Below are 15,224 nucleotides of genomic sequence, written 5' to 3'. Positions count from 1 at the left end.
GACTAAAGGGTCAAGAACGATATTGATGGTGTTTTAAAACTTCAACTTCTGTGTAAGACCAAAGGCAGAGATGTTTATTTGGTGCAAAATCTATATTTTCTGTAGCACAGTATATAATTTAACTTGTATGACGAGTTTATTCAAACACCATAATTACATGGAACTTTGAATAAGGAGTGAGGTCTGGTTGGTTTGCACAGGTTGATGTGAAGCCCTGAAACATCCCAGAGTAATTTGGGCAGAGAATAAAAATGTGTTTGCAAAGCCCCCCTGAGGGACTGGGGAAAAATTTGGAAATATTAAGCTTCCCTACCTGGGGAATTACTGATATTCTCACAAGCATTGGGAACTACCAATTTAGAAGGCCAAGCCCTGGATCTTGGGGCTTGTCCTTATGAAGCTTGTTACTGCAAAGGAGAGACTAAGCCTACTTATAATGGTGCCTAAGAGTCACCCCAAGAGAACCTCTTTTGTTGCTCAGATGTGGCTTCTCTCTCTAAGCCAATTCTGCAGGTAAACTCACCACCCTCCCCCCTACATGGGACATGACTCCCAGGGGTGTAAATCTCCCTGGCAACATGGGATGTGACTCCCGGGAATGGGCCTGGACCCAGTCTTGTGGGATTGAGAAAGACTTCTTAACCAAAAGGAGGAAGGGAAATGAAAGAATATGAAGTTTCAGTGGCTGAGAGATTTCAGATGGAGTCAAGAGGTCATTCTGGAGGTTATTCTTATGCATTATATAGATAACCCTTTTTAGTTTTTATTGTATTGGAATAGCTAGAAGGAAATACCTGAAACTGTTGAACTGCAACCCTAAGTAGCCTTGATTCTTGAAGAGGTTTGTATAACTACATGGCTTTCATGGTGTGACTGTGTAGTTGTAAAAACCTTGTGGCTCATTCTCCCCTTATCCAGTGTATGGACAGATGAGTAGAAAAATGGGGACAAACAGTAAATGAGTAACAGAGAGAGATGGGGGGAGTGGGAATTTTTGGGTGTTCTTTTTTACTTTTATTTTTATTTGTGTTTTTTTTCTTTTTTTGGAGTAATGAAAATGTCAAAAATTGATTGTGGTGATGAATGCACAACTATATGATAACACTGTGAAAAATTGTACACTTTGGATGATTGTCGGGTATATGAATATATCTCAATAAAATTGAATTTTAAAAATTGCCAAGGGCAATTATTTTAACCCAGATAAATAGATCCCCAAAAGTAGAATTTCAGGGAGCTCCAGCAAGTGACAATTAGCCAGGAGGGTAAAAGATTTCTATATAGGCCTTCTCACATTACGTAAACCTTGCCTGATCCACTCATTCCTAAGGATGGACTGGAGGATGAAGGAGGATATTGAATAGAGAACTGCTAGGTATTTGCCAAGATCTTCTTCTTTGCACTTGCACTATACAATCTGGGTGGCAGATTAAGATGGCTCCCTTGGAGGTGAGACCCCAGCAAGCGTGTCAGAGAAAATGTCAGTGAAACAGAGTTAATTCTCATCTTCTAAAATCCACTGGCTGGAGGTTGAATAGCTGGATCACACTGCCACATGCATAAGTGGATTTCATCAATACGAAACAATATTGAGTCATTAGAGGAAAATTTCAGAAAGAGCAGAGTTTCACAAAATGTGGTTCATGAAACTCTGTCCCCACAAGATTTCTCCCCACCCCGCAAAAATAAAGCAAGCTTGGGAAATTGTACAAATTTTGTTTCCTTCTCAGAGAATGATGAAGCACATTAATCTATTAAAGTTTTGTAGACACCCCATTGGAAAGAATCCTGGTTAACTCTCCATAACCCCTACTACTTAAGCTTATTTGACCACAGAAACATTTTTCTTAATACCACCTATTAACCACACTTAGAATAAATATTCTTTAGTTACATTTTATAAAACACATTTTCAGGAATGGATAGAGAAAAGAGAATTACCTGGAAAGCTTGCTGCTGTTTCCAGAAGTTAACAAAGAAATATTTTGCCCTAAAGGCAATATTTGATTACTGTATGTTTGATGAACTAAACTCTAAAAGTAAATTGAAACAGTAAAATACTCATAACAATAAATACTCTACAGCTATATAGTCACTATTTACAAACAATGTACCCTCTTCTGATCCTATTATTTATATTAGGGTAGTTTTGCTTCATTGCTACCATTGAATATTCTACATTTGGTGTTCTACCTTTTTATTCTCTCCAAAATCTGGAAAGTATGTTTATATATTATTGTATTTTCAAACTAAATGACCAAGAGAGAGAATTACAAAATAAATAAATAAATAAATAAATAATAGTAATAAAAAGATTTGGTAACATTTCACCTCCCTAGAATCCAACAATATTTTAGTGACCTGCTCTGTGCTGTTTTCTCAGCAGCTGGATTACAGCTCTGAAAACATCTATCAGAAAATGGCTGCCTTTGTTTCAGGCCATTCGAGACTTCATGAACCAACCTCTAGAGGAGACTAGAATGTGAATGAAACCCTAATTCTTAATAGAAAAGATCCATGAAATCATCACCATCTAATTGTGGAAAGAAACAAAAATGTTTATCATTATATCTTTTCAAATGAATGTTCCTCCAATATGTTAAAACTTTATGATAAGATTACACTTTCATTTTTGAACCAAAGTACCCACATCTAATGTGGCATTTAGCTATACAATTTATATAAACATCATTAATACCCCATATATTTTTTTCTCTCGGGCTGTTTATATTAGCATCAAAATATAGTCTGCCTCCCTATCCCCATCTTTTGAAAGCATGAAAACAATATAGTTGATTTTATTTTCTCTTTGCTATTCCTTGCTAACTGTTTCACTCTGCTTCATCTATAGGCTTTCTATAATACCTACAGGCCATGATACAGAAAGCAGATATTTGGTAAAATTAAGATCATGGAAATGAAGTGACTTAAATGTTGAGTAATTAATTAAGCCAGCAAGGTCTTCTCTAGACGTTTCACAATCAACTGGCCCAGGTACCTCCCAGGATGTCCCAAATGAAAGAAAAAATAGCCATTATTATTATAAAAATAAAGTATGGAAAGAATTAGACTGAATTCAGAGGAGAAAACTCAAAGACATGGGTTTTACCTTACCTGAATTTCTGTCACACTGCAAGGGGAAAACACAAATAAATCAAGAATGTTCTGCTCTTGATCCTGAAAACAGAATTTAGAGAAATTTCAAAGTGAATTCTAAGCATTTGCTTTCTTTCTCCATGGAATAATCCCTATGTGTATCCAGGATACTGCGATGCATTTAGAAGTCCTGTGCCCCCACTGAGTAAACATAGATCCCAGGTTTCAGGGAGTTCAGCTATAAGACTCAAATGCTCTGGTAAAAAGTGCTACGAGCGTTCTTACCTTTCATATGATTCACAAAGGGAAAGAAACCTTGTCTTTTCTTAAAATAATGGTATGTCAGAGCTTGCAGGGGCCTTACAGCTCAACCCCTCTTTTTGCCAATGAGGCTCAGCGATGTAGTTACCAGTTGAAGGTCACAAAGGTAGCTAATGGCAGAATTGGAACTGAATCTACATCTTCAGATTCAGCGTCTCTCCACACAGGGTTGTTCTCACTTATCTCACTGCCTCTCCTGTGCTTAAGATTGTGGTGTCGTTCACAAAAATATTGCAACCACTCACTACCCAAATTTGCCACATACTTCTAGTTTCAGCTGAGAACTGAAACACATCAATTTGGGCAATAAACTATGTTTCTATTTCTATAAACTCCTGGAAGGACCTCATGTTCATTCAAATTACATACTTGTCCAGATAATACCAAATATGAAAAGTATGTGGATTTATGCCATTTTTCCTAAACTCTTCACCTCTTCTCCACCAGAAGAACTGCAAAATCTTCAAAAAGATAGCTACAGCTCACAGCTGTCACTCATCATAACTCAGAAAAAGTAGGCTTGTGAGCACATAGGAGGTGCTACTTAGTTCAGGTATTAAGGGGCACTGCCTAAATGAACTCATGCCAAAAAAGACATGCTGTAATACTCTGACCAACTTAATACCAATAATCACAATATTCAATCAACAATAACAGATAGCCCTCTGTTCTGAAAATGGTCCTTTTGTCATCCTTCCCCTCAGCCTGCCCTTCCCATTTGCCTTGGAAAAAATGAGGCCTTTCAGTGTGTACAGCATCAGTAACCGGGCTCAGACATCCACTCCCCAGCGGTGCCTGCTGTTTTTTGGAAACTGGCCACGGAATGCACAAACTGTGCTGTTACCAGGCAGCCGGTTAGTGACAACAGCCAACTGTAACACTGGCTCAGAGCTTACCCCCCGAAGGGGAAAACAAAAACGAAAACAAAAGTGACTACCTCGTTAAAATGTGAATACAATTTTTCCCTGAATCAAGTATTCATATAAACTGTTCGAAAGTAAAAGGTTTCAGCATTCAAGTTCAGAGTCACTTCCCCCAAACTACTGTTGCTATTCTTAACCTGGAAAGTTCCAGAAATTTAAACAAACCTGACATAAAGCAAAAAGTTTTACACGTGAGTAATTTTATGGAAAGAGGGCTCAGCTTTTATATCATTCCGAAAGGGATATATGACTCCAAAAGAACTTTTTTAGTTCCTACGATCAAAAACATTTCCCCAAATCTACCCGCTTTCAATCTCCAAGAGATAGAATAGCGGGACCAAGCTTCTACATATGCACTTAAGTCTGCATCTTTTATGGTTAGATCACATTTTGACAACTCAAGGAGAGCTCCCCATGAGCTCAATGGTTAGTCAGTCAATTTATAGTTATTAAGCACCTACTGTGGGCCAAACATTGGGTGCCACCAGTCTACTACCATCTACTGCCCTTGTTGGAAGCATGTACTCTGCAGCCAGAGGGCCCGAGTTCAAATTGCGACTTTTCCACTTCCTGATTCTATGACCTTGGGCGGGTACCTTAGCTTTCCTTGCTCTAGCTTCCTCAATTGTAAATGGGCATAATTATAGTACCTATTCATTTGTTTATGAGAAGTAAATGAGCCATGTATGTAAAGTTCTGGAACAGTATGTGGGCCCCATGAGCTCTCAATTCGATTACAATATCATTAGCAAGAATTTGTCAGCTGATTATTTATGAACCACACATCTCTGTGGACAGCTTGGGAAGGCATACGTCTGATCTCTTTCACCTCACCAGCTGCAGGTGGAGAGGACAAAGGAGCGTGCCACTAGAGTTTCTATCTTAAACAGACTTAACAGAAAGGCCAGATGAAGTTACTTGCTTCAAATGCAGCATAATACTGCTTATTTAAAGCCCACAATTATCAAAACTCTACTAGCCCCATTTTTGGTAAACTTCTGTCAGCACTCTTAGTAGCCACACCCTAAGCTCCACAGGGCCTAAGTAGTGTTGGTCTAATTTCAATTTTTGTTCTGCCTCATCTGTTGACTTAATGTGCACACTATGGGGGAAATCCTGGGCTGTTCTGTATGTGGTTTTCCCAGTGGAATTAAATTCAGTGAAGATAAATTAATAAACATCAAAGAACACAATGATTTTTTCCCTTGAGAAGGGTACACTAGAAGCAATCTATTTCCTCACTTGTCTCACCCACTCAGCTTGAGAAAATTTTCTTAATGACTTCTTGCTTCTCTCTCACCTCTGAAGCTTCTTCCTAGGTTTGGAACATTCTTTTTTCCTGCTTTTGAAAAAAAAATACTTTCTTCACAGAATGAAATTGTGTATTTCATCCTAACAAGCCCAGCAACCATGCAAAAACCTTTTCAGTTACATCTATATTAAGATGTAAAAGTTAATGAAACTATAAAGCGTATTTTAAAAAATGAACCACTATTTTAACAATGCCTTACCATGTTGTATATACCATGTTCATATATGCATATTTTTGGTTGATAAATCTCCCTTCATATGTTTCTAAATTGGCCTTTTTTAAACGGGATCCATTCGTGGGCAGAGAATTTTCATTCCAGTGACTGTTCACAGACTATTAGCCCAAAGCAGATGAGCATCCAAAAGGGATAAACAAAAAATTCTGAATATATTAATGGGTTATTTGGTCAATCATTTGAAGAATAGGAGGAATCTCACATCTGTAACTATCAGTTTAATGTCTTCAGGGAAGAAAGAATGGGTCTATCTTGTTTCTATCTGCCCTAAATCTAGGGCAGTGTCTAGTAAAAGCATTTTATGGAGCCCTAAGGCATTTTGAAACCCTAAGGACATTTCCCCATTTTATAGCATTTTATGGAAACCTAAGGCAAGAGTACACCTCAAGGACAGCCTGAACAGAGGTTGCTGCATAAGGGCAAACCCAAGTTGTTTTCTCTCTCTTCTCTTCTGCTCTGTGTGCATCTGCTTTGTTCTTTCTCCCTGCAAGCTGACTTTAGTGAGTACAGAGTATAAGCTGATTTGAAACTATGTACCCCAGGAAAGACTAAGTTCTTTAATTCAGTCTTGTGAAGGCAGATTTGTTATGGGTGGGATCTTTTGGTTAAGTTGTTTCCATGGAGATATGACCCACCCAACTGTGGGTGAAACCTTTTGATTAGATTATTTTCATGGAGATGTGACCCCGCCCATCCAAGGTGGGTCTTGACTAGTTTAATGGAGTCCTGAAGAGAGCTCAGTGGCCAACACAGACCCAAATGCTTGAAGATGCAGACAGAAAGATGTTTGGAGATGCTGAGCTAAGAGATGAAGCCCGGAATTTGCCCCAGAGAAGCAAGAGAGGACCAAGACATTTAGAGAGAAACGCCCTGGGAGAACAAGCAAGGATGCACAGGAGCTGAAAGAGAGAAGCTAAGAGAGACAGAAGCCTAGAGACATTCTGGAGAAAGCCCTTTTGAAACCAGAACCCAGGAGCAAAGGACCAGCAGACACCAGCCACATACCTTCCAAGCTGACAGAGGTATTCCAGATGCCATCGGCCTTTCTTCAGTGAATGTATCCTCCTGTTGATGCCTTAGTTTGGACACTTTTATGACCTTAGGACTGTAAATTTGTAACCAAATAAACCCCCTATATAAAAGCCAATCCATTTCTGGTATCTTGCATAACAGCAGCTTTAGCAAATCAGAGCAGAGCATAAGTGCATAAACTGTGACTCTTAAACCACAGAGATGGCCACAGTCTTTTATCAATATCCGCATATGTGGGGTGTCTTACCTACATATTCATAAAATCTGTTGCCAGAAGGATAGGGGAGCAAAGCCAATTTTTGTAGTAATCATATTTAGGATCATCATGCTAGAGTTAGCGATTCTGCAAATAGCAGCAAGGGCCTACAAAGCCACACTTCTAGGGGAACTGATCTCAAAAACAGAGTTCCCCTTTTACCAAGAATGAGACATAGGAACTTTCATAGCTCAAAGTTACTTGTTTCCTCTGTAGATATAAATGCTGTCCCTCCACTCTTTCCAAATGCTTGAAGGCTGTGCCTCTTGCCTGGGGTGATGGGACCTAGAGTGAAGCCTAAGCAGCTTCTGGGAAGATAAAGCAAATCCATAATCATAAGGCAATGAATGGACAATGGCAGCACCCATGTAGAGGCCTTTTACTTCTACTCCAAAGGGATATGTGTGATTGGTACGGTATGTGTAAGAAAAACGAAAGCTTAGCCTGGATAGTTTGCATAACTTGATACTGGATAATTCTTTTGTTTTGTTAAATAATTCTATAATAAAAAATGCATAATTTGAAAAGACTACTTTTGATTGGTCTCCAGTTATTAAGTCAAAGCCAGGGGAGTAAACATAATGCGAATCATTGTAGGGCTTAGATTCCTCATATTTTTGATAGTGAACACCTCTTATTTATGACCATGAAGCATCTTTTGTGGAAATATTATCCCTTCTCTTATTCTTGAGAAACAGCTCCCAACCCAACCCATCACAGTATATACCACCCACTTACCTGCCCCTAAGAACAGTGGGGAGCACATGACTTGGTTGAGCAAATCACAACACTAAGATCCCCTGGCCCAGTGATTGATCCACAAGTAACCACATGAACTAGGGTAGGCCAATCAGATTCCTTCTCCAGAATATTCTGAATCAGGAACAGACAAGTAGCTCTTTCTGAGTCCCCTTAGATTATGAGCTATAAGAATATTTCTCCAGAGATTTCAGCTGCCTTGTACTCCATTAAGAATGAGGCCAAGACACAGAGTCTAGAATTTAATAGTATCAAGTTCTCATTTCTAGTTACTAATTTCTCCTGAACTGCTTGGTTCCTGCAGCTTTGCCTCCAGTTCTATGTGTTATTTCGGTTTCTTCTAATAATACTACTCCCTATTTATTATTAAATTAGCTCAAGTTGAGTTTCATTTGCCAACAAAGCATCTTGAGTGATGTCTTAATTTGCCAGGGATGCTATAACAAAATAACACAAATGGGTTGGCTTAAATAACAGGAATTTATTGGCTCAAAGTTTTGAAGGCTAGAAGTCCAAAATCAGTGTCTCAGCAGGCCATGACTTCTCTGCAGTCTGTAGCATTCTGGTGGTTGCTTGCTGGCAATCAGTCTCTGCCTCCAGGACATTGTGATCTGTTTCTTTCTGTCTCCTCCTGTGACTTGCACTTCTGTGTCCAAATTTTCTTGCTTGTAAGGACTCTAGTCATACTAGATTAAGGCCCAGCCTGCTTCAGTTTGGTCTCATCTTAATCTTATTTTCAAAGATCCTATTTACAAATGAATTCATACCCACAGGACTGGGAGTTAGGACTTGAGCATGTTTTGGGGGGACAGGGGACACTGTTAAATCTACCACAAGTGATTAAATTGATCACATGAATTTTCTTCCAAATCAGGAAATTTTGAGAGGAGACACTGTTAATAATTATGCTGGGACAACATATGTAAGCAGGGAACATCCCAGACAAACTGGGACATATGCCATCTTATGAATAATGCACAAACTAGGATTCTTTGCCTCCTCATCCACATGGAGGAACATGACTTTAGCTGACAGTTTCAAGTTTTTATGTTCTCAGTTCCAGCTCTCTATAAGAGAATAATTTCTCACTTGCAATTCCAATGCCCACAAATTGGAAGAGACTAATCAATTTTAACCAATGAGGTGCGGTGACACTGTAAGAAAATGGATTGTGGGAGCCCTGCAGCTCTAACTTTGTGTGTGTTTGGAGTGGGGTAGGGAAAGGAAGAGTTACATTTCCAGAAAATGGAAACTTTGAGAAGCCAACTATTGGGATTTTACCTTATTTAGATAAGTATAATGATTTAGAGGAGAGCTAGAAGCCAAAGGAGTCCCACCAAAATGACTACCATCTGATGAGTTAGCCTGCCATTGTTCCATAGATGCTTGCAGAAGATATGAGATCCTGGATCAGAGAAAAAGAACTTTGTTACTTAGAGTAAAAGTAGCCACTGCCTACCGCTGTTAAGTTGTAGTCCATGACACTGGACATGTAACTAATCATGTGACTTTTCAAATATTTAATCTCCTCACCTTACAATGAGAGGATAATTTTAAATAATTTCTGTGGTACTTAGTCTGTAAAGTATTGAAAACCTCTTTAAAAGTTCTTGAAGCACCTCTCAAAGTAACAAAAATGAAAACTAGAAATGTTACTTGCACTTGAGCTTGCTTTTCTTCCCTAGTGTTGCTTCCAGCAACTAGATCATCTACAGCAATGCCCTCCACTTCAGCGTACCTGAAAAAACCCAGATGATTTCTCCCACCACATCCTATGGCTTCTTTCCCCTGTGATGTTTAAGCAGCAACTTTGCAGAAATTCTGTTCTTTCACTATTGTGTTAAGACCCATATATCCAAAGTTTATTTTTGTGTTAGGCATACTCATCCCCAAAACTAGTTTATTTAAACACTGTTCTTTAGAAAGTATTGTTTTTCTTGAGCTCATAAGAAAACAGCAGAATCAATAAACCACATACTTTAAAAATAAGACACTGTAATATAATAAATTACAATTTAGTTAGAAAGTATGACAAAAGTATAGTTATCTGTAATTAAATTTAGAAATATGAAACAAGAGAACCATTTTGGTAGATTTTGTACAAATAACACCAGGTTCAAAACTTGACCTTTTATAGAGCTCCACTACCATGTTGCTTTAGCAGCAAAGCAATTAAGTGTTACATTGTGACAATGTGAGTTTGAAACTGGAATCCTCTTAGGTGAATTCCATTGAACCACACCAAATCTTTTATTTTGCTAAAAATCCCCTTCTCAGACTTTCCAACTGATTACACATATTTGTCCTTTATGCTCCATCAGTTTCTCAATGTGTAGATATAAATAAAATGTTTTGCTCAGTGAATCTGTTCAATTGTAGTCACTGTAACTATTACTGTATTTTTAAATGTTCCATGCCTTTTTCTTTGCTATAAAATAAATTAGAATTTTGTTCCTGGGAATTTTACTCTACCTTTTCAACAACATAAGGTAATGTTACTTGATAGTTTTTTTCTACCCTCATGAATTTTTCATTCTAGCTTCTCTCACCTCCTTCTGGAGTGTTAATTACTTGTAAAATCTGATACTAAGTGGACCAATATAGATATACATAGCCCCATTTCTTTCAACATTATTATATTTACTGTGAATTAGTTAATTATTTGTTGCTACAAAAATATCCTGATGATGTTTTCAGATTCTTTCCCTTATGCTCATGAGAACATCTTCCTGATCTTTCAAAAAGAATTATTAATGAGAGAGAGAGAGAGAGTTTGTGTGTGTGTGTGTGTGTGTGTGTGTGTGCATTCATCATCAGCTTAAGAAATATCTTTAGGAATTTCCAAGCACTGAAGTAATCCAGACTTTTTTATTCCTTGGCAAAGTTTTAATTGAACAAGAAATTCCTTTGAAATACTGTGGCAGTAATGGAGGTTCCCCTTCTGTTGCATTCCTAAAAAGAGAAGTATCATTAAAAATTGGAGGTTCCTCTTTTCCCCTACAGCATCCATTTCTCTGTAAGGGATGTTTTACTTCAGCAACTGTTTGTACCTGGTTCCAAATCTATTAATAGGGTATAATCATGCGTACATCAGGAGTTCAGCTAGAGAATGTGCAAGTACCAATCAATGCATTGCTAGAGAGTAAAATTTTAAACTTTTTACTGAGAATGGTAGTCTCAGCCTTCAGTGAGAGTAGAAATGAGTGCAATGGATTCTAATTCCCTAGCACTCCTGGGGCTTTACCACTGGGAAAGTACGGAAATATGTCATGAAATAACATTAGGATAACAAAGTATTGTATGTTAAATCATTTTTTTCTTTACTCTGACGCTATTTGGCTCAGTTGATTATTCCCAATGCTATTGGGTCTTTAAAATATTTTCATATAATTGAATTAACTTTGCTCTTCAAATTCAGTTGGCAGCCCCAAAACTCTGTCAGCTTACTCAAAATTCAGTGTTGTTGGTTTCTTCTTAAAAAGTTCTCTGCTACTATAAAAATAACTCAAAGCACAGTTCTAAAATCATAGGTCAACTGTGTCTTACCCAACAGATATGCAGTACATTCTTTGGTCATGTAATAAAATCCTTGCTTTGAACTAAAGCAGAGACATAAAGAAGGTAAGTGACTTGCTGAGATCATAAAGAAAACATATGATGAAAAAGAGAAATGAATACCCAACCCTGACAGTAAAGAGAAAGGAGATTCTAATTATCTTAAAAATAAGCTCTTCCAAGTGATCACCAACATGACCTAGAAAGAAAGTGCCTGGCCATTTAAAGGTGGTTTGATGGGACAGGAGGTAAAAACCTCAATGCAACCATTTGACTTCATTTGAAGTTTCCAATCTCCTTTTAAAAAAGACTGAAAAAGGTGTTTTTTAAATCCTCATTTTCAAGATAAAGAAATGAAGTCTATTAGAATCTGAAAGATCTAGTTGTATGAAGGCTACTTGAGAATAATAGAATTAGAGACACCAGTTCCTATATAAAATGGAAGTAGTGGTCTAAGAGACAGAGATTTACTTGTAGAACCCAATGGCATAGCAGAAAATCTAATAAAAGTAGAAAACATAGAGAAGAGCAAAGGTGGGGACCTCCAAAGAAATGCATTAGGCTCCCTTCCATTCTCTCCCAGATAACTGGTGACAGTTCAACAGAAGATCATAGGTTGACTCTGGAAGACTGAGGGCTCAGTCATAAGATGGTGAGTTCTTTTATGTATCTTCCAGTGAAAAGGGGAAAAAGAATTCCCAAAAAGCATAAGGACCAGGTCATCAGAAACAATAGTTCTGCTATGGGAATGGCTGTATTGCTTCCTATGATAGGGCAAAAATCCAAAGGTCACTGATAATAGCCTAGAGAAGTTTCCACAATGACTCCAAGCAGTGAGAGCAAGAAAGCACTCAGACTTTGGGGTGTAATAAATTCTACTGTCCCCAAAGGATCAGCTTGTTGTGCTTACATAGTACGTGAATGACAGGAGACATTACAAGTTCAGGCAGCACTGCTAGATAATGTGATAAGTAGTCAACATCTAGGTCTAGTGAACGTTGGACTTCTGTTCCTTGAAGAAGGAGCAAAAAGAACATGAATAACTATTTTGGCTAGGAAAATAGAGCAAACCCAGGTCTACTGTGCCAAAGATCTAAAACTTTCACCATGAGAAGAGTAATGTGAAAGAAGTACTTCTCACTTTACCATCTCCATGCTAAGATTCAGTCCAAATAAGGATGCTTTGAAAGATGTAAGGTCCCCAAGGTAGTACTAGGAGGTCTAAGACTAAATCATATCAGTCACAATGTTATCCTTAGCAAGAACAATTCAACCATAGATTGTTAAAGAAGCTAAAAACACTTAAGACAGAGCAGAGGCATAGTGTTGTCTCCATGCCACCTAAAGTGGTGATATTAACAAATCAATTCCACTTCCATTGACCTCTACAGTTGTATAATACAAGACAATGGGTACCTGAAGATACATAACCATTGCATTCTGAACAGTAAACAGCGTTCTCTCTAGCTATAGCAACATACCCAATAAGGCAGCCTCTACCCAATGTGGCTATTGAACACTTGAATTCTGGCTAGTGATGTGCTGTGAGAGTAAAATACACACTAGATTTAGAAGACAGTACAGAAAAAGAATGTAAAGTATTTCATTAATAATTTTTCATATTGACTTCATGTTAAAATGCTAATATTTTGGATATATTGGATTAAATAAAATATTTTATTAAAATTAATTTCACTGATTTCTTTTTACTTTTTTAATGTAGCTACTAGAAAGTTTAAAACTGTATATGTGGTTCCCATTATATTTCTGAGTAAGTGGGAAAGTAGCAGGTCTGGAGTATCTATGAGGTAAGCTTGGTTACAAAGCTAATAGCTGGAAGGGAAGCTTCAATTTAACAGGCAGCTTCCTAATAGTGGCCAGATCAGCAGCTCCTTGGCAGCCCAGTTCTGCTGTCAAGATTTGGCAGTCATTCCTGGAAGCTCAGCCTATCTGTCTCTTCAGCTGTAAAATGTTAATAAAAATGGTTTTTCTTACAGGCTTGTTGTGATGAGTAATATGCAAATATTCATAAAGGGGCTTAGCCCAATGACTGGCACCTAGAAAGCACCCAAAACTGTTAGATATTACCAGAATTTTATTGTTAGCTCTTAGGATTTGAATTCAGATTTGAGTTCAGGGTTGATTGTGGAGGAGAGTTTGCACAGGAAGTGAGATTTTGGCCAGAAGTAAAACTGATTAGGTTTCCCTTTCATGAAGACCCAAGGAAAGTCAATTAACCCAGAGCCACAAGTTGAAGAGAAGATAGAGAAGCATCTTGATCACAAATTCTGGAGAGATGGCAACTGCAGCAGGTAAAAGAAGGAGGACCTGGGCTAGAAGAACTTGCCACACAGCAATATTCCTTAAAGCTAATTACCTAGGACTGTTTGGGAAAATGTGTACAGATGGAGGGGCCATAAATAGAATCTCAATAAAAATAAAAACATAGAAAATAAAAGTAAAAAAAATATTTTCCTGCTTAGTTCTCATATAAATGGAGAAAGTTAAATAAAAGTTGAGAGAGGCGGGGCAAGACGGCAGACTGGTGAGCTGTAAGTTTTAGTTACTCCTCCAGGAAAGTAGGTAAAAAGCCAGGAACTGCGTGGACTGGACACCACAGAGCAATCTGTCTTTGGGCATACTTCATACAACACTCATGAAAACGTGGAACTGCTGAGATCAGTGAAATCTGTAAGTTTTTGCGGCCAGAGGACTCGCGCCCCTCCCTGCCAGGCTCAGTCCCGGGGGAGGAGGGGCTGTCAGCTCCGGGAAGGAGAAGGGAGAACTGCAGTGGCTGCTCTTATAGAAAACTCATTCTACTGATTCAAACTCCAACCATAGATAGACTGAGACCAGACACCAGAGACTCTGAGAGCAGCCAGCCCAGCAGAGAGGAGACAGGCATAGAAAAAAAACAACACGGAAAACTCCAAAATAAAAGCAGAGGATTTTTGGAGTTCTGGTGAACACAGAAAGGGGAAGGGCGGAGCTCAGGCTTTGAGGCGCATATGCAAATCCCGAAGCAAAGCTGATCTCTCTGCCCTGTGCACCTTTCCTTAATGGCCCTGGTTACTTTGTCTATTAGCATTTCAATAACCCATTAGATCTCTGAGGAGGGCCGTTTTTTTTTTGTTTGTTTGTTTTGTTTTTTAAATCCTTTTTGCTTTTTCTAAAACAATTACTCTAAGAAGCTCAATACAGAAAGCTTCAAAGAACTGCAATTTGGGCACGTCAAGTCAAGAGCAGAACTAAGGGAGCTCTGAGACAAAAGGCAATAATCCAGTGGCTGAGAAAATTCACTAAACAACACAACTTCCCAAGAAAAGGGGGGTGTCCGCTCACAGCCACCATCCTGGTGGACAGGAAACACTCCTGCCCATCGCTAGCCCCATAGCCCAGAGCTGCCCCAGACAACCCAGTGTGACGGAAGTGCTTCAAATAACAGGCACACACCACAAAACTGGGCGTGGACATTAGCCTTCCCTGCAACCTCAGCTGAATCTCCCAGAGCTGGGAAGGTGGAGCAGTGTGAATTAACAAAGCCCCATTCAGCCATCATTTGAGCAGACTGGGAGCCTCCCTACACAGCCCAGCAGCCCAGAACTGCCCTGGGGGGACAGCACTCACCTGTGACATAGCACAGTCATCCCTCAACAGAGGACCCGGGGTGCACGGCCTGGAAGAGGGGCCCACTTGCAAGTCTCAGGAGCCATACGCCAATACCAAAGACTTGTG

General features: G+C 38.8%; 1 protein-coding gene across 1 annotated transcript in view; it reads left to right on the top strand.

Moving 5' to 3' along the window:
- LOC119507679 overlaps nt 1-2,486 on the top strand; it is a 120,218-nt gene extending 117,732 nt beyond the window's left edge. The window contains 1 exon segment of the mRNA XM_037800890.1: nt 2,387-2,486. Within this exon segment, the coding sequence (XP_037656818.1) occupies nt 2,387-2,486 (100 nt within the window).
- The last annotated feature ends 12,738 nt before the right edge of the window (nt 2,487-15,224 follow it).

Source organism: Choloepus didactylus, chromosome 13 (genome assembly GCF_015220235.1).
Source record: "Choloepus didactylus isolate mChoDid1 chromosome 13, mChoDid1.pri, whole genome shotgun sequence".
Taxonomy (NCBI): Eukaryota; Metazoa; Chordata; class Mammalia; order Pilosa; family Megalonychidae; genus Choloepus; species Choloepus didactylus.
This window is presented reverse-complemented; position numbering and strand designations above follow the sequence as displayed.